Raw genomic sequence first — 22,385 nt, 5'->3', positions numbered from 1 at the left:
TGAGAATTATCCTTCGCAGTTTGGTATTTAAGGAGCTTGTAACGAGTCGTAACACTTCCCCTACTATCCCCAAATGCTAATCTTGCAAAATCTTCGTAGAATTCAATGACGCTATCATCGTCTAAAAGTTCCGCGAGGAAGATCGGTTGAGGTTTACTACCCGTGTTCGAGTCGACAAGGTTTATGGGACGCATTCTAGGAGTCGTGAAACTTCCTCGACCTGAACTTCCTGAAGACGAGGCACCGCTATTTCCTGTATTAATATTGAGATTCGGTTCGTTGCCTAGGAGGACTTCTTTTCTCCATCCAGTTAAGAGGGTAAATTCTTTATTGACAGCGGCTATTTCTCCAGTCCTCCGACAGACTAGCGTCGGCGTGCAACAATTCAACATGAAATCTTCATACTCGAATAGGGTCCTTTGAAAACACTTCTCCATAAAGACCAAATCTTGTCGATTAAGTGTTTTTGTACAAGAGATGAAGGATGGTCGAATGGAAGCGAGCGATTTTGCTATTCGAAGTGTCTTGTTTGGAGAGAATCGCTTTTGGATGAAAGCAGTCAAGCTATGAAAGCCAGTAGTGTAGGAATACGGTTCGTGAACTGTATCGTAGATAGATGAAGGATCCCTATTCCTCTTTCCAAGAGCTGATGATGGTCCAAGCTTTCCGGATGGTCCAGATTTCGTGTCTTGTCGTTTTGCTGGTCTGTGAGCACCTGGTGGTGCTGGGTAATTAGTAGTAGTCGGTGAGCTCTCAAATCCCATTGTACTTGCCGCAGGACTTGCATCAGTGCTAGGGCTATGTTGACTACCACCTGTTGCTATTGCGTACGCGTGAGGCAAACCGTGATGTAAGTTACTGTTGGCGAAGACATTTCCTCCATTTTGTCTGTCCATACCTACAGCAAAATCCGGTAACGCATCGTGGGAATAGATTTGATTGAAGGGCGGGTTATTGTTGAATGCTGGATTGTTGTTATAGCCTAGATCGCCAACATTCTGTGGCATCCCTGCAGATGAATCTTGTGGTGGTGTTTCTGCTGAGCCCGATGCCATATGCCCGAGCATTCCAAATTCTAGTGCTCCATAGTGATTTCCAAAATTCAATCCTTCTAGGTCAAAGTTAAACAGTGCCGGATTACTAGGGTCGAAAAATGCACCACCACCAAATGCCGCATGAGAATCATTTGAAACTTGCGGCAGAGAAATTCCTTGCATTCCAGCCGGTCGATTTCCTACTGTATGGAAAGTTGGAGATATCGGCGACGGTTGATTACTTCCAAAAGAGAGTCGATTCTGCAATGGCGGTGGCATTTGACCTTGTTGATTAGCTGCAAAAAGTGGATAAGATGGCGATGTATCAGGCTGGGTGAAAAAGTTTCCCATGCCAGTTGAAGGTTCCGTTGGAGTTGATGCCGCTGTTGCTCGGTTGTTGCTCACTTGCTGATTGTAAGTTGGTCCTAAAACAGGTCTAAGAGCTTCCGGTGGAGCATCGTGAAGATACTTTGCTTTCTTCCTGACGCCATCCTGGCAAGCATCTGCTAAACCTCGTTTTATACAACGTTGACATGGACGCTCGTCACCTATTGAATTCATTCTTAGCACATGTAGCAAGTTCACTGAAAATGTTGAAGATGGTGATAAAAATGTTGAAAAAGTTGATGAAATGCAAGGCTTTTGGCACCGAAAAGAGCCTGAAAATGAAGCCTTGAGAAAAACAAACATACCACAAGTTAAATGAGCTCGTTGACAAGCAAAACAAGCTCTTCTTGCCTTCTTTCTTCTAGGTCTCAGCGGATCTTTAGGATCGAACTTTGGTTTTGTAGCTGTAGCTGCTGCTCCCACAGTATTCCCATTCTCATCACCGTCCGGTCTTACTTTTTGTTCCGCCATTTCCTGATTATCGTCCTCTTTTCCTACAACATCAAGCTCTTGCTCATGATCACTATAATCGTTCTCCGAAGCGCCATCCGAAACCTCAGGATCATCTATCTCAGTTTCTCCCGACATCCTGTCTTAAATACCTCACTTGGTACTTGTGCAGAAGCTAGCTCGTTTCTGCGACACCACACCCCAATCAATAGAAGCCCCAGTCAACCTCCCTCGCCAATCCTTGGAGAGGAGCCCTGCTGCAGCAGCCTCGTCGCACAACCAAGGCAACACAGGATGGTGCCGTGAACCGCCCGTCCAGCAACAATGCACAATGACCTTGTTTCCTCACTCCCACACTTCCAGCGCACACTTCTACCACCTTCTTGCGTCTGCGAGCAATCTTAATGCCACAAAGGGTAATCCTAGCGATGCTCCGAAATAAATTCTTGCCGCAATGTAAGTACCCGCGTATTTCAATCCCTTACCACGTTTCGCCGCGTGCCTATCCGAGCACCAGCACGCGTTCGCATGCACCGCTATTTGACCGGCTCAATTCACTCTTCCGTAAATCCTTCCCAGAAACCAGGTAGGTTTGCCCGACTCGGCCGCTCCGTATTTCTCGTAATTTACTTGAATCCAAAATCTCACCCCCTTCCCTTTTTTGACAATCTTGCTTCGATTCTTAATTTTTTCAACCAATCCAAAACCTAGATAGTCCCTCGCAAATCACTACATCCACACATGTATAGTCACGCGGAGAAGCTACTCCTTCCACCAAGCCTCCTCTCTCGTGCTGGAGGGAATGCGCAAATGTAATAATCGAACGCTGTGTTACTGAATAGTGCTGCAAGTATCCGCGAGCTAGTCTCACTGTAATCGCATTGATGCCCAAATAAAATGCCTTTCACTACTGATGCAATTGAATTATCCTATCCCTTTCTGCGTATCACTTCAAAATCGATATATTGGAAATGGGTATTCGCCGTTCTTTGTAATTCGAGCGGTCAAGGCTTTGTGTATTCCGTTTTCAATTGGAACCTATATAAATCTTTTTTTCGCCTCGTATGGAAGAGATTTGGAAATGTTGCAGATTAACACGGCGGGGTTCGATGAATTGCGAATTGAAATTGCACTTAGCTTGTGTGCTCGGGCGGATGAAAGGATTTTGAGAGGAAAGGTGGTGGTGGTGGTGATGGTGGTGGTGGGTGTTGGATGGTTGGGTGGTTGGTTGGGTGGATGAGTGGATGGGTAGAAACGGGGTAAACTGAGATGAGGATATCAATTGGTTTCTTTAAGTTGGATTTGAGTTTTGATTTTGACCCGATCAAACAAATTACCTTTGAAAATGGCAAATCAATAGAAGATCTTTGTACTCAAGTTTGAATCAGACAGAGTACAATATCAGTATCAGTATCAGTATCACCCAAACTTTTTTTTTCTTTAAAGCTTGAACGCCGCGTGGCAGGAACGAGGTTTGTTGTTGCAATTATTGCGTCTTTTGTGTCTTTTGGTCTTGTTGCGCGGGGAAAATTTTAATGTTCATCAGATCAAGCACAAGAAGCTTTTCCCCAAAAGAAAGTTGAACGGGTAGAACTAGTGAGTAGTGTCGTAATAGATAGATGGGTGAATGTGATATTTTACTATAAAGCCACAATTGAGATTAGTTAATTGCACAGCCACATAATTAAATAAAAAGATTGAATGAGGATTAGACTTTTGATATTGCGACAATTTCATTGAACAATCTAATGAATTTAATTTTCATACAATGAAGTTGTCAAATCTCAAAGATATCGAGTATGACAAGCTCTTTATAAAGTCTATTTGCTTGGCTTACTACACTATACACTCACATAATACATTCATTACCAAAATACATATATATTACTCTGTACACAAGACATATTTAAATCTTAAATTAAAATAAAATCGAATTCAGCAATTACTAACAATTCCCCTTCCTTCAAAAAGCTAAAAGCTAGGAAAGCAAACCTTCCTTCTTGTGAACTCGAGCAAGTAAGCAACTAACAAAATTACTCTACTCCTGCTCCTACATTGCATATGCATTCATACATTATACATCATACATCATACATCATACATTAGCAGCAAACAGTAATACATACATACATATACATACTCCGTACATAATCCACCCATCCACCACCCACAAACCATCAACCAATCCACTCAACCGCAGCCATCCAACCAAGCCATCCCACCCAAACAAACAAACGAACCATCTGTCACAAAACGTTCATCTGCAAAAAGAAAAGCCGACTCGCTACTCGCTACTCGCTACTCGCTTCCCACTTCCCACTTCCCACTTCCCACCTCTCACTCACCGACTCCATCCATCCATTCATCCATCTAACCAATATCCATCCTCTCACCACCCAGCTACCACGTATGCGCGTTCTTGACCCAAAAAGTGCTAGCCGGTAATGCGTACCCAAACACCGTATCACCAACGTCCCGTCAACAACCAAACAAATTCCGTTCCATCCCCATGGTTCTCGATTATTGTGGAAATGGAACAAAAGCCATCACGGATGAAAAAGAAAAGAAAACAAAAGAACTCTTCAACTACTGCTACCACTATTACTACTCATTACTACATACATGCATATATGGGTAACACACTTATCTCCATCAATAACTTTCCAGGGCAGGGGGTCACATGTCCTTCCAATCTATCACATCCAATATGTATATGATATAGATATATGCGAGCCATGAGCAGTGAAGGACAGGATCAGTTATTCAAGGTACACGATAGATGAAGTCGAGGGATCCATTCACTCTATCTTTAGAATCTGCTCACGATGCTTGGATGGACGATTGTGCCGTTTCGCTTCGATAGGTTCTGAATGAAGTGGGAACAAGATTTCGAGTTACGCTACAGCTCGGCAAGAGTGCGTTGCGACGATGGGGTGGTTGGGGGTTGAGTAGTTGGAAGGAAATAAAGAACCCCCAAACATGTGCTACCAGTGACACATCTTATTAGCTCTTCACATTTCCATTGGAAACCGTCTCTTGTTTTCATCTTGGCTTCATTAAACAATGTCTTCGATTGGGGGTATATACTATATGATCCTTCGTTTCTATGAACAAGCGGCCGTTGACGTTAGAAAAATCGACGTTTTTAATAATGCAATAACTGGTTCTCGCAAATCCAAACTCAAATAATGCAATGTTTACCCATCATCCAACGCTACTTTTTCTGTACTCCAAAGTGCAGGCCAATGAGTCGAAAGCCCATGTCCAGATTTATATTAACTGTCGTTGCATGTACCGCTGAAAGAAAGTCACATCACGCGGTAGCAAAACGACTATGGCCCCTGATCCTCCTCCCGTATTTGAAGAAGATGTAGGGGAAGGGCGTCATGACAAGCGTCAAAAACGCCAAAAGACTCGTTGCCCATTGATCGCCGAGCTTGTGATACATTTGGATACCAAACAGCGGAAAGATGGCTACCCAGCTTCAGCCTCAGCATTTATTCTCCTCGAGTGCATAGGTGACTATTCAGGGGATTTCAGGTTTGGTGGACTTACCTCCGAAACTACTTCTCATGAAACTATTCGCTGCTAGGGAGCTGGCTGCATAGAGTGGATATGCATCGACTAGGAATGTGAAGATGCCAGTAAAGACAAGAAGGGTTCTGCATGAATCCCAGTCGGTTAGCTACTTCGAAAGTACTTTGGTGCCACATGAAATGCGTGTCATGTGAGACATTCATCGAGTCCATCGACGACTCTGGCATGAGAGAGAAATCAAAATCTAGCTTCACATTTCCCAAAGAAGACCAGATATGCAAAAACAAATGACAAAGATCAACTACATGCAGGAACGAAACACACAAGACCCGCCTACGCCACTTCGGCGATGGAACGTACACGGTTCGGGGACCTAACAGGAAACCTCCTGAGACACGAAATTTATCATTTATGGTGAAGAAATTTTACCACTTACCCCATTGCGAAAATCCCTGATCCAATAATAGGAAGAACCCAATGAACCGATGAATATGTCGTCCACGCAAAGAAAAACAAACCGATAGGAACGAGACAGGCTCCAAGTATGGCAGGAGGCAGACGATATTCAGGTTCGGATCCACCGACTTCTCCTGTCATTTGTTCTCTCTGTTTGATGAGTCTTGCATAGTTCTTCTGCCAGAAGGGGTCAGTTGCCGCCCCAAGCACCATACCTATGAACAGCCCTAGGAACGCCAGTCCAACTTGGTATTGCTGAAATCCGTGATTACCCTCGAAAACAAGGGGGAAAGCTCCAAAGAATAGGTAGAGAATACCGAGCAGGATAGCTGAGAATACGCAAAGGTTTAGACACATTGGTTCAAAGATTAATAATTGGCCTGGTCTGAGGAGCGAGTAGCCAATAGTCTTTGGAATCGACTTATTGAGCCGTTCATTAGGTGCATACCAGCGGTCATCACCAGTCTCTTTTCGGATTTTGCGAGCTTTAGCTCTCAGAACGACTGGATGAAAGGTTTCCGGTACGAGGGAAAAAATCAAACTTAAGTTGCAGGCTGACCAGATGATGAGGACGTAGAAAGTCCAACGCCATGTGGTAAATTGATTGATGAATCCAGAAATCAATGGACCAAACGATGGACCTATGAATGGAGATGCTGTATAGATTAGCATAGGGGCTTGAAGCTGCTCTCGATTAAATAAATCTCCCACGGTGCCTCCTGCAACGGAGAGAAAGGCGCTTCCGGATAGACCACAGAAGAATCTCGCTATTATCATCGTCTCTATGTTCTGCGCTACTGCTGAGGGAATAAGCCATATTAGGAAGAAAGTGAAGGAGCAAATATAAATTGGACGACGACCATAGAATTCACTATGTCATGTGAGTATGGTATGTTGATGGAGGAATGTCTCAAGGTAGGTATGCTTACGAAAGAGGTCCAAGCAACATAGGTCCAAGCCCAAGCCCAAGGATAAACATGGAGAGTCCGAGGGTCGCAACTTCTCTCGAGCAATGGAATTCCTTCTCCAGCTGAGCATACGTACTAGTATACATCGATGACGCACAGGTACTAATTAATATGCAAGTCAGATTAGCATCCTTGACAATCCACGTTTTTCAACTCAGCCCTATGTGTTCTCCTTGATACCAAAAAAGTGAATTTTGACATCGACCAAAAAATCAACGGATAAATTCTTCCGAAAGTGTCCAGCGCACAGGAATATTTTGGGCAGAACATTATAAAATATCGGAAGAACCTACACACAGAATGAACTTGCACTGACAATCAAAACTACCAGCCATTTTCTTCCATGAGCCATGCTTCTTGGACACATTGGATCACTATCGCCACCGTCGAATCGAACCTCGAACGGATCTTTCTCATCGATTCGTTGCCCTCCATTTCCACCTGCACTACCATCCCATGTATTGTCCGGATCATGATCATCACAACCAAAGCCATTAGAAGAGCGCGTTCGTGCCAGCGGATTGCTCCGACTACCCTTCGTGTTCATTCTCGAGATGGGTATATCAGTAGGTGTAGCTCTGATAGGCCCAAAATCCATGTCATTTTCAATTGTGATATTCGAGTCTCCTGAAGTTGAGATGGGAAGTTTCTCGTTCTCTTCTTCTTCTGTTGGATCAGACATTGTGGGATGAATTTGTGGTTGTTCTTGTGGATTGAAGGTATATATTCATTCAATCGAGGGTCTGTTTGCGAGAGATGCGATTGGAGCTGCGATTGCCTGGATGTATTGTTGAGGAGCTTGAGTTTTCTAATTCACTATTGAAAACGAATTCATAGTGATTGATAGGTATTTGGTGAATATTCTTTTGCATACATTCACTAGCAAGAGAAATACTGGGTCTAGATATATTTGAGTAAATAAACATGGCTGGTGAACGAGATACGATCAAATACTTCCTCCACAGCTCCCCTGTTATTTTGGAGAAGCTAAGATAGCTTTTAATCAGCAAGGAATACGGAGTACATAATAGATCCATATCTCATCCTTGTCATGAGTTTCCCTTTTGCTTGACCGATTTTCTGGAGCCGGGTCCGCCATCAAATGGGATCGTTTTGAAAACTGTGCATGCAGAATTGCCGGTATTTTGTCAGTAATTTGAGGAGAAAGTGGGGGACGGATATTGCGGGTTTCACGGGGAGTTAAGCTCGTCAACTGCGTCAATAGATTGTGCTTATTGATTGCTTGCTCTAGAACTTGTCGAGATCTTGCCCAATTCTCAGAATTGGAATCTCTCTATGTTTTGCTTCCAAAATTTCAACATGGCTATTCTGGCTTCAATTGAAAAGTTACAATATATGGCACACTTAATTCTTCTCGGATCCCATGGAGTTCCAGGTTTTTATCCGATATCCGAACTTCCTCTCAAAGCCAGGCATCTTCCGACTCCCGAGACTGCCCCAGAATAAATAAAAGACCCGTTAGCTGATGGATTCCGCTTCCGCCACGCATGTAATTTCAAGCATCCGTCTTGTTTCTATGGGAGTTTATTGTGCGGATAATCTTGAGAATCTGTAGAATCGTCGCGCAGATCTCTGCATTCAAACTTTCGAAATGTCTCTAGGAGATGGGGAGTTCTATACGTTTAACTGCTGGCTAGTAGGCGTTTATTAGCGGGAATCTTAGGATATTCTGCTATACGGTGAAAGAGTTTCAATCTCGCTGGCGTCTGCATACTGGAGGGCTAGACCAAGGATGAGGAGGGGCACGGATGGAGCAAGTTTTTCACCAATGTAAGCCCAAGTTTTCAATCCACCGAGAACTTCTTGAACAGTCTGCAGTCTATTTCAGGGGGTGATTCGTGGATCGCCTTGGCGTTATCGAATTGACGAGTTTAAAGTACGACAATTATTCTGTACTATGTGGTCTTAAAAGCAGTTGAGTTGTATTCCAGTGATTATTCTTGAAGCTCTTAATAAATCAGCACGTTTTTTTGGTCGTCGAAAGGGGAACCATTAGCCAAACTAACATGCCGGCGTTCTTTTAGATTTGTGCATCTAAGACACTTACTGGCTTCTTCTGTCAGTGGCTCTTGATGAATACACAAGGCATCTGCCCTAAGATGAGTTTCTGATGTAGAAGGCGCCCTGTGTGTGAATTTCAACTGGAGTTTTGACAGCCGCTTCATACGACAAAACTTGAGAGCATCTAGGGGATTCCTACCAGTCCTCCCGGGCGCTCCGCCGGTAATGATAGGGGTTGACGGTAAATCTTTGAAGAGTTATCGGATGCTGCTTCACCAGCGAACTATCCCTCATCATAGAAACATTGCCCCATGTGTAGAGAATGTGCATTAGACTCAGGCTTATCTACCAGAGAGACATATTCGACTGTACATACAACAACCTCATCAATCCGTTCTGTTTCCCCAGGAATAATCTTAAGCACTGGATGATATAATCAAGCGCTCTATAGACAGCACCGGCCATGCGGTCCATATGCTGACGGGTGTAGATAGCAGAAGGTCAAGGTCCGACGATATAATTTATTCCAGAAATAAGCATTAGCCTTTGTACACTCAAAGAATTCGTTGCTTGTAGAATCCATTGCATATAGAACTCAATGTCATTTTGATACCTGATCAAAAGAGAACCATGATCACAAGAGGTCAAGGATTGAAACATAAACGGAAGAAGGGACTTTGGAAGAAGAAAATGGTGGCTCGAAAACAGTAAAGTGACTTTAGTACCCCGCACTAACCTTTTTAGGACTAGTCAAAATTAAATACTTTCACTCCATCAATTTATTCTCAACCTCAGCTGCTTCATTTTCTTTCACTGACAGTGCCATTATTGAAGGTAACTGGTGTCTTCCTTTGCATGTAGGTATTTCCAAGGATATTATGAAATTTCTTTCTAGTTTCCAACTGTTGTCGGTGGAGTCTTCCTTGAAGCTTCTTGGAGGCCCTCCGGAATTTCTCGCCGTTTTTGCTCCCCGTTCTAGAAATGGCTTGCCGTTGACTCAAAAGGACAAGAGTATTTCTACGCCATCGTCAGTTTTTGACCTGCAAGTCCACCTGATACATGCTTAGTTCTCTTGTCGATGCAATCATTGTTCAAGTGCTGCATCTTAACATGGAAAATTCCATGTTTGATCAAAAGGACTAAGAAGTATTGGGACTAGCATACTTCGTTCAACACGTATTGATTTTCTCATTTTCACTTCGTTTTTTGGCCATACCATACCAAAGCCAGGGTGGCTTTCTTTGGGATTACTCACATGTTTATGATGATCATCATCATAGTTTGATCATATCCTTGTCTGCATCCACCTTATGTGGAAGTTCCTTCAACCCTTCAACATATAAATATGATGCTCATCTGCTCCCTTCCCTTCCATTCTCCGTCCATCCCCTCCAGAAAACTCTTCTTTTTTACCTACACTCACATTGCTAGCTCGTCCACAGCTACTCGTTATCGAAGCACTTCTTCAATTAGCAAGACACAGAAACTCGTCTAGTCTACATCACAGCAGAAGTCAAAGATGGCGTCCACTGATGTTCTTTCTCACACCCTCTCCTCCATTACATCCATTAAGCTCGAAGAGATTTCAAGCCAGAGATCTGCATTCGAGAAAGGTAAGGCAGACCTTCTCCAAGCAGTGTCGAATGAGCCCAAGCAAAGCGAGAAACTCCGCATCTTGCTGGATAACATTGAGGAACTTGCTTCTATGGGCAAGCTCAAAGATAAAAAATCTATCTCTTTGTCAAACATTCGTATTTTTCTTCAACAATCTCAGCATGACCCATCAGTTTCGGAAGACCTTCTCAAGGATTGGCAAGAAAAGCTCGAGAAGGAGCTCGACATTCATTCGTTGAAGTATGAATATGCCTCGCTGTATGGTCGCCTTGTCAATGAATGGCTCTCGGCCTCAGAAGATAATGCCGCGTCTGATAACGGCTTTGAGAGCGTCCGCCGAAAGGAGATGCACGAGCAGCGGCAGAAGTGGGAAGAGTTTGTGTTTGAGCCTTTAGAAACTGATCCCGCTGCCATTGAGTCATACCTCACCAAGCTCTTCACCTCGACGGATGACATTAAAAACGCCTGGCATGAGCTGCGACATCAGACCACAGTTTTCGAAAAAGAAATGGAGAATCAAACGCACTTCGACGAGGACTCCCTAAGATGGGTGATCAATGGTCTCCTCCGTAGCGATCTTCTTACCGACGAAAAACGCGCCATTCTCAAGGACTTTCAAAGCAAAAAGGTCGTCCTCGCTGAAGTCGCTGACGTCTTAAATATGCGTATGTCTTCACTCGACAAGTGGAAATGGGCCTCGGAAGGAACACCTGTGGAACAACGGCGCCAAATCAACGGCCGCTACCGTTTTTACCACGACGAAGATCTTCTACAAACTATTCTCCTCCGTTACATTGGCGTGAAGTGGTCGGTTTTTTTCAAGCAAACGCTTACCACGTTCAAAAACTCCTCCAATGTCTGGGCTAGCTTGTCTCCACAAGTTCCAAAAGCAGATAAACTCAAGCGCGATTACTTCCTTGGTCACTCTCACGACCGTCTTGGAAACGTCGAAGCTACCAGAGAACAACACTTCAATTCTGATATCTTCCTCGAGCAGCTCCAACATTCTCCGGAAGAACAACGAGGCGGCTACGCCGATGACGACGCAGAAAATGCAAACGATACACGTAGATCCCCTACAAAAATCACTCAATCAGTGCTCCACACTCTGGCCACAGAAATTATCATGCAAACTCGTTTCGGCAACCCTTTGACTGTCGTCCGTTCCGATTTCACCTGGTTTGGTCCTTCTCTCCCTCATACGAGTATGTTCTCCGTATTATCCCATTTCGGCGTTTCCACCAAATGGTTATCATTTTTCCGCCGTGCTCTCGAAGCGCCCATGGTCTTTCCCTCCGATGGACCATCCGCTCCTGTTCGCATTCGCAAGCGTGGGACTCCAATCAGTGGCCCACTGAGTGATATGCTCGGCGAAACTGTCCTCTTCTGTCTTGATTTTGCTATGAACAATCGGACTAATGGCGCACGTCTTTACCGTCTACACGACGATATATGGTTCTGGGGCAGCTCCTCCGTTTGTGTATCTGGCTGGCAAGTTATGCAAGAATTCGCCTCTCTCATGGGGCTCTCTTTCAACGCTGATAAGACGGGTTCCTGCACTGTAACTCGCCATCCTACCATCATCACCCCGCCTCCTGCGTCGCTACCGCAAGGGCTTGTTCGTTGGAGCTTCCTGTATTTAGATCCTCTTACTGGACGATTTTTGATTGACCAAAAACTAGTCGACAATCACGTCAAGGAATTAAGTCTTCAATTAAAAGCCTGCAAATCCATATTCGATTGGATTCAAGCTTGGAACATCTACGGTTCTCGATTCTTCTCCACGAATTTCGGCCGACCAGCCCACTGTTTCGGACTCGCCCACGTCGACGATATTCTCACCACATTTTCGCGAATCCAAACCCAACTCTTTTCCGAAACCGGTGGTTCCGTCACCTCTACTCTCAAGTCCATGCTCCATTCTCGCTTCGGTGTCGAAAATATCCCAGAGGGTTATCTCTATTTCCCCATGTCCATGGGAGGTCTCGATCTCAAATCTCCTTTCGTACCGCTTTATCTTATCCGCGACCAGGTCATGAAAAATCCAGATGAAGCTATGGATACATTTTTCCAGAAAGAGCGAGCTGATTACGAAACCGCGAAAAAGGTACACGAAAATGGTGATTCTATGCTTGCACGCAGTGGACTTAAACACGATCCGGCTCTTGAAAGCGTCGGCTTTCCATCGTTTGAAGAATATACAAAGTATAGAGAACGCACGTCGAGCCCTTTGCATGCTGCGTACGATGTGTTGAAGTCTGAGCCCGAGGAATGTCGGGTTGATGTTACGGTGGGGAGAGAACTGTTTGAGAAGAGAGGGAGACAGCGGGAGGAAATGTCGGAATATCAGAAGTGGATTGTGCAGTTGTATGGATCGGATATGGAGGAGAGATTTGGAGGGTTGAATGTTGTGGAGAAGGGATTGCTTCCTACGGGAATGGTGGGGATGTTTAGAGAGAGTAGGTTTAAGTGGCAGGGATGAGGCTGAAGATGCGGATGGGTGATTGTGTCGTTGCGTAAATAAGGACACTTTCACGCTGATACCACAGTTGTAGTAGAAAGATAAAAACGAATAACCTTTCCACTACACAATAAAAGCTTAGCTCACGTTTACTTCATCTAGGATCATTCTCCATTCTATCCCCTGCTGTTTCACTCTTCTAGATGATATGAAACGAACGAGAAGACGTTAAACTCTGTTAGATATCAAAACCAAACATATCATTCATCGATATAAATTGTAATAAAACGCAAGAGTGCCACTATCCCAAAATAATCTTATTATACCTATATAACAAACTTACCACTGAGAGAAATCCTGAAATCTGAACATGAGTTGAAATTTCCGTGCTTTTTGGACGAAATGATAGATAATATATAATATAAGAAATATAATATAAGAAATATAATATAAGAAATATAATATAAGAAATAAAATATGAGAAACAAAATATGAGAAACAAAATATTCCAGGATAATCACAATAACACTACAAAAGGACATAGCGTCAACTCGTATCTAGTATAATTGATATATTAAAATTAATATGCAAAGACTGCCGCTCTTGTGATTTTCTCATGGGTTTGGAAGGGAGGAGAAACTTACTGAGTCCGATTTCGAATTCGATTTCGACGAGAAGAGATGAAAAGAGATCTTATTTAATAGGATAATTGATATTTCTATGTCTACAGCTTTAGTGTATGATGTGGATAGTACGATGCATCGGGATTTATTGTTTGAAGGATGAGAGAGGTTCTTAGTATGCGTATGTGTTTATGTGTGTATTGCAATAACTTGGGCAGAGGATATTAAAAAAAAAAAAAAGTCTCTTTCGAGGCGAAGACTTGAATTTTTAGATTCTCTAAAGGACTGGGGAGTTTTGACTTCTGGGGTAGAGACTGCTTGGTCTGTGAGCTAATAGAGTCACTTTTATAGATACCTGTAAGGAAGTCATGTCTATCGACCCCGACATGAACCTCAATTATATCCTACTCGATATGACTATTCCACGCATTCTAAACCTTCGAAGCCTCCTCATACTTTCAATTCCTCTTCAGTCAAAGGACTCAAAATTTCATTCAAAATCGTCCCCGCATCCCCCAAAAACAACCAATCATTCTTTCCCAAACCCCCCGCACTACCCAATCCCTCCGCATCCATATTAATCACCGCAACCTTCGCACCCGCATCACGAGCTACATCTACATAACCCGCTGCTGGGTAAACTTTCGCTGTGGTCCCAATAACTAATATAAGATCGACGGGTGCTTTACCGATCCAGCGATCTACCTCATCTAGAGTGTCATTTGGGAGAGGCTCGCCAAACCAGACGATATCTGGACGGAGGAGAGCAGTGGTGCATTTGGGACAGTGGGGAAGCTCATCTTTTTTAATGGTATTTGTGCTTTTGTTCGGATCGAGGAAGGTGATCATGGCTTGCTGGGAGTGTGTTAGCTATGTGTAATGTTGGGGAAGCTGCATCTTACTTGGACTTGTGGCCCAACTCTGGATAACATTGCAGGGCTTAGGGTTAGGGGAAGGAAAGTTCTCACTGTTTCGTTGGCTGCTGCGGGTAAAAGTTTCTCGTCATCTTCGCTGGTGATTGCGATGGATGGATGGAAAGGATCGTCGAAATTGTTGCGTTCGCGGTAATCACAAACTGGATCGGCGCATTTGATGTCGTAAAGACATCCATGGAGAAGTTTGAGTGAACCTTCCGGATGACCTGCGCGTTGAGCCAGACCTGACAGAATTAGGAAAGGTTCTAAGTACCGCTACAAGTAGATTTACGTAGCTGGGAATATGGGTATTAAACCGAAAAATTATTTGGGACGATTGCCACTTAGCAACTCACGCTTCTTTCTAGAAGCAGTATATTTTGAACACAACATCTGATAGCAACGAAATGCATCTCTCCTAACTCACCATCAACATTCTGCGTCAAACACACAAATCCCTCTTCATCACCTCTCTTCATCCTCCTCGCCAACTCAGCCAGCGCAAAATGTCCCTTATTCGGCTCAGCCGCCAAAGCCTTATGACGCCTATACGAATAGAACAACCAAACCAACCCTGGATCTCTAGTAAAAGCATCCATGGTAGCGAGATTTTCCGCTCGATAATTGCGCCATAATCCACCTTGTCCCCGGAAAGTATCAAGACCAGAAGAGGCACCAAGACCGGCACCGCAAAGAGCGAGAACCCGCTTAGAGGAAGAGAGTACCTTTTTGAACGAGGCTATATCGCTGCTGGGCCTGTGACCGGGTTTGGAGCTGGCAGCGCGTCTCATAGGCACAGGGTTTGCGGACGCCATTTTGAATATAGGAAGCTGATTTAGATATCTTGGGATAGCAGATAGTTGCCGTGATCTTGGAAGAGTTTGTTGAAGATTTTGGGGGCGCAGGAGCATTATATATTATAGAGCTTTGTGTGAGGCTTAGAGGCGCAATCTGTGCTGTGGTTGCCTAAGTAGCGATTATTTTGAATACCGTGACTACCATGCCGAAATGGAATAGCCTTGGCAGACTCACTCGTATAACCTCAAAACATGCAGTGTAATACTGTGGAAATGTCAAAGAGTTACCTTGGTGGCGTGGGGGATTTGGAGATACTGAAGGTTGACCATCTCACGGGAGTTCCTTATCAATGATCACGTGGTGCATAGGATCTGACACAATTCTGACATTCGAACAAAAATCGATTTCCCGAGAAGATAACAAGGTATTATTGGATTTACATACATCATTCAACTGAGCGATCATTGTGGTTACTTCCGGGGCAGTTGAATCTTCCGCAGGTGAAGGCACAACACTACAGCTGTTGGAGCTTGAGCAGATAATAGAAAACCTTGTTACCTTGTTACCACTCATCTCCTGAGACCGCTACAGCTACTAGTCTACCTACCTCAATCACAACGAAGCATAAGATAAATGCCAAGGTAGGATAAGGGTTCTTGAACATGAGACGGAAGCTGAAGCGACGAAATTGAGATGTGAGCCGGGGAAAAAATACTCAGCTTGAATATTGGCGATATCTCAACACCCTTGATCTGGAATCTAATGTTGAATGGGTCTCCAATTGCCCCTATACCTAAACGAATAATCATCGCCCATTTATACTGTTGTAATTCAGTAATAGAAAGTAGCAGATGAAACATACTCCAAGTCCCATTGCACCTCCTACCATGATGCAGGGCAAAAACAGTTGTCGTTGGTCTTTGATCTTTGATGGAAGTATGGTTTGCTTCATAAGGCTTGATAACATATAAATGCTTAAGCACAGCTCGTACAATTCATGTCGGAGGTCGGGAATTTGAGAGCGCTGATGATGCCTTGCAATTAGCCTACAAATTGACCAGTAGATTGATCTGCAGAAACTGGGCAAGCTGAAGAGACTCAAGTAATGTATTTTGAATGAATGCTGAGACTTGGGACAAGAGTGGTTCTTGTCTCCAAAAGTTCTTTCTGTTGCAAAGAAAGTTGCTTTTCATTTGCTAATTTACTAATGGTCTGTGAAATACTAGGTTATGCAAATCCACCTCGTTTGATAAGCTTCTCACTGTCACCGATAAGACTTGGTAAAAAAAACACATCGTCATTCAGATGTGCAACAAAACTTTTGGGAAATCGGTAATTTCCGTCTTGGTTCATGTCCGACAAGTCCGGCAAAGAACAAAGGGGGTGATTGGAAGGATATAAGGAAAAGGACTAACTCGCCGAATTCCTGCCTCCAATCCAATCGCCAAAACCCAGCAACAGAACCGTGTCTCGGAATGAATACACCTATTGCAATTTGCGCAAAAGATGTTGCTGGCTTATTGAGGTCTTGATAATAACAAAGTGCCACTCACTTGATGACTTTTGAAGGGTCGTGTTATGGCTGACCGGTATTGGCTCGTGCGTCAAGGTCGGTTCCACCCCAAGAGAATTGACCAGAAGGCTGTGTCAGGGCACCTTGCAGGGCTAGACGATACGAACTTACTGTTGATGTGTAAGCTCCCTGTGGGACTTTAACATATCCTCATGCGGAGTTGGCTGGCTGGTACGTAGATAGAAGTTGGAGAGCCTCTTGAACAATGAAAACGTAGTACCTCTTAATCATTTCAAGCCTGCTTGGAATGTCCTCTTCATTGTCTATTGACACTGCATATCCCGACAGCAAAAGCGTATTGAAAGTATTGTCCCACGAAAACCCAATGTTACAGTCCGATCTAGATGATTTACCGCGCATCCATGATAATCAATCATCGGAATCATAGTCGACCAAACCAACTACTTTTCTTGTAGATGGAGCCTCCTCAAGATCAGGGTTAGATCTTTTCCTCTTGACTCCGGCCAACAAAGTTTTTGGCGTGTTTTTGGCGCCGTTTGGCTGGTTGATGATGAGAAATGGATCAATCGCAGCTCTGGTATTACCTCTTATCTCAGCCACAGCATTCTCACGTTGTTTTGCTACTATTGCCTCAGCCTGCTTTCTCCGTGAGAGCTTTGAACCCTTTCTCTCTGCTTTGGACGATGGGTGATCGTTCTCAAATAGAGGCTTCGAGATTGCTTTAGTAATACTGGCATGAGAATCATTATCCCCAAATTCAATGAAACCAGCTTTCTGTGCATCCTCCTCTTGTTCTGGCAACAAGTCAAGGCCTAAACTCATTTTATCTTGTAATGCAGATGCTACGCCGGCCTCTTTTTCTTGCGTCTTCCTCCCTTCTCGAAAAGTGTTCCTTAATTTTCTATTCCTTTCATAGGGGTCTTCCCATTGGCTGGAAAGATCTTGTAACTCTTCTAGTCGTTTCTTGCTACCTACTAGCCTTTCCCTCTCCTCAACTTTCCCCTCTAAAGATGCAAATGCATTATTTCTTAGCTTTTCCCTTTCATCCTCGGACAAAATCTTGAAATCCCCTTCCATGACTTTATCCTCGCCTGTATCTCGTTTTCTCGCCCCTTCAGTAATCACATAGGCTGTATTCTTTGGATCCGTCCGTATCTCAATCCAACCACCACAAGGAACATGTTTCATGCGAAAACTATAGATCGGGGTGGAGAAATAGTTGCCTACTTTCTTTTTCTCTGCGTTGAACCGCACTCCTTGTCCTATTATTGTAGGCTTCGGACAGTGTGTGCACCAGATAGGATATGGCATCTCGAATCGTACTGTTAAGATACCCTGAGAAATCTTATTCGCTCGAGCCCCCAATGCGTGCTTCCCATGCAACTGGTTTCCACTCATCAATCCCTCCTGATCCGGAGGGACATAACGTCCCATATTGAAGCCTTGCATCTTTGTTGTTTAGGAGGCTAGCTCCCTGGTGATGGAACCTATGTGGATTGTGGAAAACTGTCAATCATCCGTCGGTTAGCATGTACTGGTGTAATGCCACAGAATTTCTGGTCCTTTCTTAGGCTTGAGTATTCAACGTGCGAACCAATTTCTGAAATGTAGGTAGGTTGGCAAACTCGAGAGGTCGTTGTGACAAAGATCGCGATGAGGAATTCCCAAGATGGTAACTTGTATCGGCTCTTAGTAGGCCCGTGTCACGTGTCACGTGACTGTTCAAGATTAGGTTATCACGATCGCTGCCCAAGATTTAAACATCTCATTGTTTCCATCGACAACACACGTCCTTGTTAGTATCGTTTTGTGACACTTTTGTCTCCTATAGTTTCCGAAAACCAGCATTTACATTCTACATTGCAATAAAGACATACATTCAAGTCTATCTTTCAATAAACAGTGAAGACACCTAGACCTACCATGTCGGAACTTGCGGGATTAGAGAATGATATCAAGGAGTATAAGCTGCAAGTAAGTTCACGGGTTATCATTCTGATTTTGTGCTTATTTAAAATGCTGATATTGTTATAGCTAGAAACTGTTCAGTTGGGGCTTCAAGCTGATCCTGATAATGTAGAGCTTCAGACCCTAAAGGCTGAACTCGAAGAAGTCATTTCCCTCACCGAGTCCACGATCGCAGAACTAAAGCCAGCTCCAGCACCAGTAGCCCAACCAATAAAATCTTCGGAACCGCCAGTCAAGGAAAAGTGGTCGCGAGAAAACCACCCTGCCTTCAAGAAAGCAGCGCCACCCCCAGCAGAAGAGCCTGAAGTTGTCACAAGCTTTTCAGTCAACGATATGGTATTGGCAAAATGGCATTCGGGCGACAAAGGGTTTTACCCGGCTCGAATCACATCTATAACTGGCTCGTCCACATCTCCTGTCTATATTGTCAAGTTCAAAAACTATGATACCACAGAGACTCTGCGGGCCAAGGATATCAAACCCATAGTCAATCCAAACAAGCGTAAAGCTGATGGTACACCAGTCGTAGCTTCGGTTCCTACACCCCCATCGACGTCGAATGTTATTTCAGCAGCCGCCGATATTGATCCAGAGCTTGCGCAGCAATCCAAGCGCGAGCCAAGCAAAGTCAGTGACGGACCCACAAGACCAGCAAAGGTACCAAAGAAGATCAAGGCAAAGAAAGAACTAGATGACGGTAAGAAGAAATGGCAAGACTTTGCTGCGAAAGGAAAATTTGGCAAGGCAGGGAAGAAGGACAGTATGTTTCGCACACCTGATGGTGTAAATGGCAGAGGTGAGGAATATTCGTTTAATCTTTTTAAATTCGTATTTTCTAACTGATTGTGTAGTTGGATTTACCGGGTCGGGACAAAGTATGCGAAAAGATCCGACAAGAAGTCGTCATATATATCAAACGAATGGTGATGATGAAGGATTTGCTTAGAGCAAGAAAGGGATGGGGAGAGAAAGGGGTAACTCTCTGCAAGTATAGGTGTTCAGGCCGGGATTTCCTTTTTTACTTTTTCTTTTTCTTTTGCATCATCGCGGACAATTTGATGGAGGCTAACATGGGCTTTGCGTACGAGGGCTAGAATTCTGGATGCTTCTTCCTCGAATGAACATAATTTCCTAACATTACTTTTATCTGATGCACAATGGAATATGCTAAAGATCGCTTTTGAATAGGACACTGAGCATCACGACCTTCTGGATATTTCTGTTTTTGACCTGACCTTGAACCAAAATTCCAGGTACGAAGAACCCTGCACTTGACGACATGGCTGGCTGCTTCCTTCTTATTGCTCTCTTTTTTATTTCATCCACCACAAAAGCTTTCTGGCGCGGCAATATTGCTATTGCCCATTGCTTGGCCCTTGACTGTAGTTATTCCTATTTGAATAAATACTGTTAAAACAAGCCAATTCTCTTTCCCACTAGTTCTGTGATTGACATAAATGCCTTTGCTCTTTCGCTTTCAGGCTCGGCTACAACTGTCGGTTTTCCCCTGTCCGCATCATCGCAAATGCTCGCGTGTAATGGTATATCCCCTAGAAATTCAATTCCATGCTCTCTACAAGCATGCGTGACTCCCGAATGTGACCCAAAAATATGTGTGCTTTTTTGACAGTGTGGGCATGTAAATAGTGACATATTCTGTACCATCCCCAGAATAGGAATATCAATCTTCTTAAACATATTGATACCTTTCACGGCATCTTTGAGAGCTATATCCTGAGGCGTCGACACAATTACCGCTCCTGAAAATACTTAGTACCCTCACTCGACATGAAGAATGGACTTACCATCAAGTACAATTTGCTGCGTTATAGTCAACTGAGTATCTCCTGTTCCTGGTGGTAAATCGAGAACCAAAATATCCAATCCACCCCAGTCGACCTCGTGTAGAAGTTGCTGTAATGCTTTCATGACCATCAATCCACGCCATACAACAGGCGCTGCATCACCCACTAAATAACCCATCGACATAGATTTTACGCCATAATTTGAGAGGGGTATTAGTTGATTGTCTGCCGACCAAACATCAGACATGTCTCAACTATTGCATTTAGACCAAAGACGCACTTGAAGATAATCTGGGCTCCCCCGATAGATTGAGTAATGTGGGTATCGAGGGGCCAAAGATATCTGTATCTAGAATACCACTTCGCAGACCACGGCGAGCAAAAGCAAGTGCAAGATTAACTATTCTTCAATCAGTAATTTCTGAAACGAGATCAGTAGAGACTCATACCAGAAAGCGTCGATTTTCCAACTCCTCCTTTCGCAGATGAAACTGCAATAACCTTTTTTACATCTTTTATCTTCCTTCTTTCAGGCAATCCACGCTGCATGCGCGGAATGCTGCCAGTTCGTGGTAATCCCTGATATGCACCAACAATCAATTTCTCATGTAACTTCCCTTACTTCAAACGAGTTTAACATACCAATGGATTCTCATGTTGCAACCTCCGCAGAGTAGAAAATAATCGTGGCTTCATTTTGTATCAATGCTGAATTGAAGCTCCAACAAGGATGCGATGCTTTTGAGCGGATATGCGCCCGCTAGCGCGCCAAGATCGTGGGGAGCTCCAAAATAATTTTTTGGATTGAACTTCTGCGGAAAAACACAAAATTCTCAAAGTTTGAGAGAACAGTAAACAATATGGCGATACCAAAGAATCTGGCAAAACAGATTAAGGAATTGGAGGATTCTGTTCCTAAGGGTAAGTTTACATACTTGACTAATATGTAGGGTTCATCTTGATTGACCGGTGTTCTTTTGGCAGATTTCGATCCGGAAGATGATAAGCCGGCGCAAGAGAGCAATTCGGAAAGTGGTGATGAGAGTGATGATGGATTAGCGGGGACAGAACATTATGTTCAAGTTGGGTAAGAAATTAATCGACTTCCTGTTGATGGACTTTTGTTGACTAAGTATTATAGAAAGAGTAAGCTTCGAAAACCAGAAGAAGTTGCTCTTGGACCTCACTACGCCGGATCTCGAGTCAGTCGCGAACAATTGATGAACGGCGATGATGAGGATGAACCTAATTCGACATATGGAGGTGCTGATGAAGAGAAATTTGAGGGAATGGATTTTGATGGAGAGTTTGACGATATGGAGGTCGATAGTGATGAGGCTTTGGGGGAGAGTGACGAACAGAGGCTCACGGACTTCGTTTTCCGAGGAAGTGGAAAGCCAAAGAAACCTGCTGAAGCGAAAAAACCCGTGGATATCAATGGGGTGAAGAAAAGGCCTACTGCTGCTGATTTCATGTCGGATAGTGGTGATGAAGAGCGCGTGAAATTATCTGATGAGGAAGACGATCAGGAAGCTGATGATAACGAGGATATTGAGGATGAGGACGCTGATGAGACCGATGAAGATATTTTGAATGTCGACGCTCAACACGTCGAGGCCCATGGAAGACATCTGAGAAGATTCTGACGAAGAGAATTCGAAATACTCCTCTAGAGTGGTGAGGAGGGAGTTGGCCGTGACGACGAGAGTGACAAGAGCAATCCGATGACGACGGAAATGATGAGGATGAACAAGCGAGGCGTGCTGATTGCGAAGATCATGGGCGAGAACAGAAAACAGTTGTCGCACGATTTC

The 22,385-nt window shown here is 43.9% G+C and overlaps 10 protein-coding genes across 10 annotated transcripts; 4 read left to right on the top strand and 6 right to left on the bottom strand.

Moving 5' to 3' along the window:
* Positions 1–76: 76 nt before the first annotated feature.
* On the bottom strand, positions 77–2,009 carry SS1G_02293 (hypothetical protein; the record flags this gene model as incomplete). Its single annotated transcript, XM_001596027.1, has 4 exons — positions 77–111; positions 161–724; positions 899–1,582; positions 1,727–2,009. 4 exons carry the CDS (start codon positions 2,007–2,009, stop codon positions 77–79), a joined length of 1,566 nt encoding a protein of 521 aa, XP_001596077.1.
* A 2,761-nt stretch (positions 2,010–4,770) lies between these two features.
* SS1G_02292 (hypothetical protein) lies at positions 4,771–7,514 on the bottom strand (the record flags this gene model as incomplete). The annotated part of the gene is made up of 6 exons (XM_001596026.1): positions 4,771–4,855; positions 5,073–5,094; positions 5,427–5,533; positions 5,845–6,505; positions 6,909–6,934; positions 7,126–7,514. The coding sequence occupies 6 exons, from the start codon at positions 7,512–7,514 to the stop codon at positions 4,771–4,773; spliced, it is 1,290 nt and encodes a 429-aa protein (XP_001596076.1).
* Positions 7,515–8,444: 930 nt separating this feature from the next.
* SS1G_02291 (predicted protein) lies at positions 8,445–8,719 on the top strand (the record flags this gene model as incomplete). The annotated part of the gene is made up of 2 exons (XM_001596025.1): positions 8,445–8,489; positions 8,579–8,719. The coding sequence occupies 2 exons, from the start codon at positions 8,445–8,447 to the stop codon at positions 8,717–8,719; spliced, it is 186 nt and encodes a 61-aa protein (XP_001596075.1).
* A 154-nt stretch (positions 8,720–8,873) lies between these two features.
* SS1G_02290 (predicted protein) lies at positions 8,874–10,132 on the bottom strand (the record flags this gene model as incomplete). Its single annotated transcript, XM_001596024.1, has 4 exons — positions 8,874–8,899; positions 8,934–9,027; positions 9,673–9,871; positions 10,110–10,132. The coding sequence occupies 4 exons, from the start codon at positions 10,130–10,132 to the stop codon at positions 8,874–8,876; spliced, it is 342 nt and encodes a 113-aa protein (XP_001596074.1).
* Positions 10,133–10,373: 241 nt separating this feature from the next.
* Positions 10,374–12,950, top strand: SS1G_02289 (hypothetical protein; the record flags this gene model as incomplete). Its single annotated transcript, XM_001596023.1, has 1 exon — positions 10,374–12,950. The coding sequence occupies one exon, from the start codon at positions 10,374–10,376 to the stop codon at positions 12,948–12,950; it is 2,577 nt and encodes an 858-aa protein (XP_001596073.1).
* A 1,052-nt stretch (positions 12,951–14,002) lies between these two features.
* On the bottom strand, positions 14,003–15,281 carry SS1G_02288 (hypothetical protein; the record flags this gene model as incomplete). Its single annotated transcript, XM_001596022.1, has 3 exons — positions 14,003–14,407; positions 14,521–14,711; positions 14,894–15,281. The coding sequence occupies 3 exons, from the start codon at positions 15,279–15,281 to the stop codon at positions 14,003–14,005; spliced, it is 984 nt and encodes a 327-aa protein (XP_001596072.1).
* Positions 15,282–17,206: 1,925 nt separating this feature from the next.
* SS1G_02287 (hypothetical protein) lies at positions 17,207–18,232 on the bottom strand (the record flags this gene model as incomplete). Its single annotated transcript, XM_001596021.1, has 1 exon — positions 17,207–18,232. The coding sequence occupies one exon, from the start codon at positions 18,230–18,232 to the stop codon at positions 17,207–17,209; it is 1,026 nt and encodes a 341-aa protein (XP_001596071.1).
* Positions 18,233–18,721: 489 nt separating this feature from the next.
* Positions 18,722–19,712, top strand: SS1G_02286 (hypothetical protein; the record flags this gene model as incomplete). The annotated part of the gene is made up of 3 exons (XM_001596020.1): positions 18,722–18,772; positions 18,833–19,526; positions 19,618–19,712. The coding sequence occupies 3 exons, from the start codon at positions 18,722–18,724 to the stop codon at positions 19,710–19,712; spliced, it is 840 nt and encodes a 279-aa protein (XP_001596070.1).
* A 464-nt stretch (positions 19,713–20,176) lies between these two features.
* Positions 20,177–20,818, bottom strand: SS1G_02285 (hypothetical protein; the record flags this gene model as incomplete). The annotated part of the gene is made up of 2 exons (XM_001596019.1): positions 20,177–20,526; positions 20,572–20,818. 2 exons carry the CDS (start codon positions 20,816–20,818, stop codon positions 20,177–20,179), a joined length of 597 nt encoding a protein of 198 aa, XP_001596069.1.
* Positions 20,819–21,431: 613 nt separating this feature from the next.
* SS1G_02284 (predicted protein) lies at positions 21,432–22,217 on the top strand (the record flags this gene model as incomplete). The annotated part of the gene is made up of 3 exons (XM_001596018.1): positions 21,432–21,492; positions 21,556–21,658; positions 21,713–22,217. The coding sequence occupies 3 exons, from the start codon at positions 21,432–21,434 to the stop codon at positions 22,215–22,217; spliced, it is 669 nt and encodes a 222-aa protein (XP_001596068.1).
* Between the last annotated feature and the right edge of the window lie 168 nt (positions 22,218–22,385).

The sequence above is a fragment of the Sclerotinia sclerotiorum genome, genomic scaffold (genome assembly GCF_000146945.2).
Source record: "Sclerotinia sclerotiorum 1980 UF-70 scaffold_3 genomic scaffold, whole genome shotgun sequence".
Lineage (NCBI taxonomy): Eukaryota > Fungi > Ascomycota > Leotiomycetes > Helotiales > Sclerotiniaceae > Sclerotinia > Sclerotinia sclerotiorum.
The sequence above is the reverse complement of the archived record's forward strand: the minus strand, read 5'-3'. Positions and strand labels throughout refer to the sequence as shown.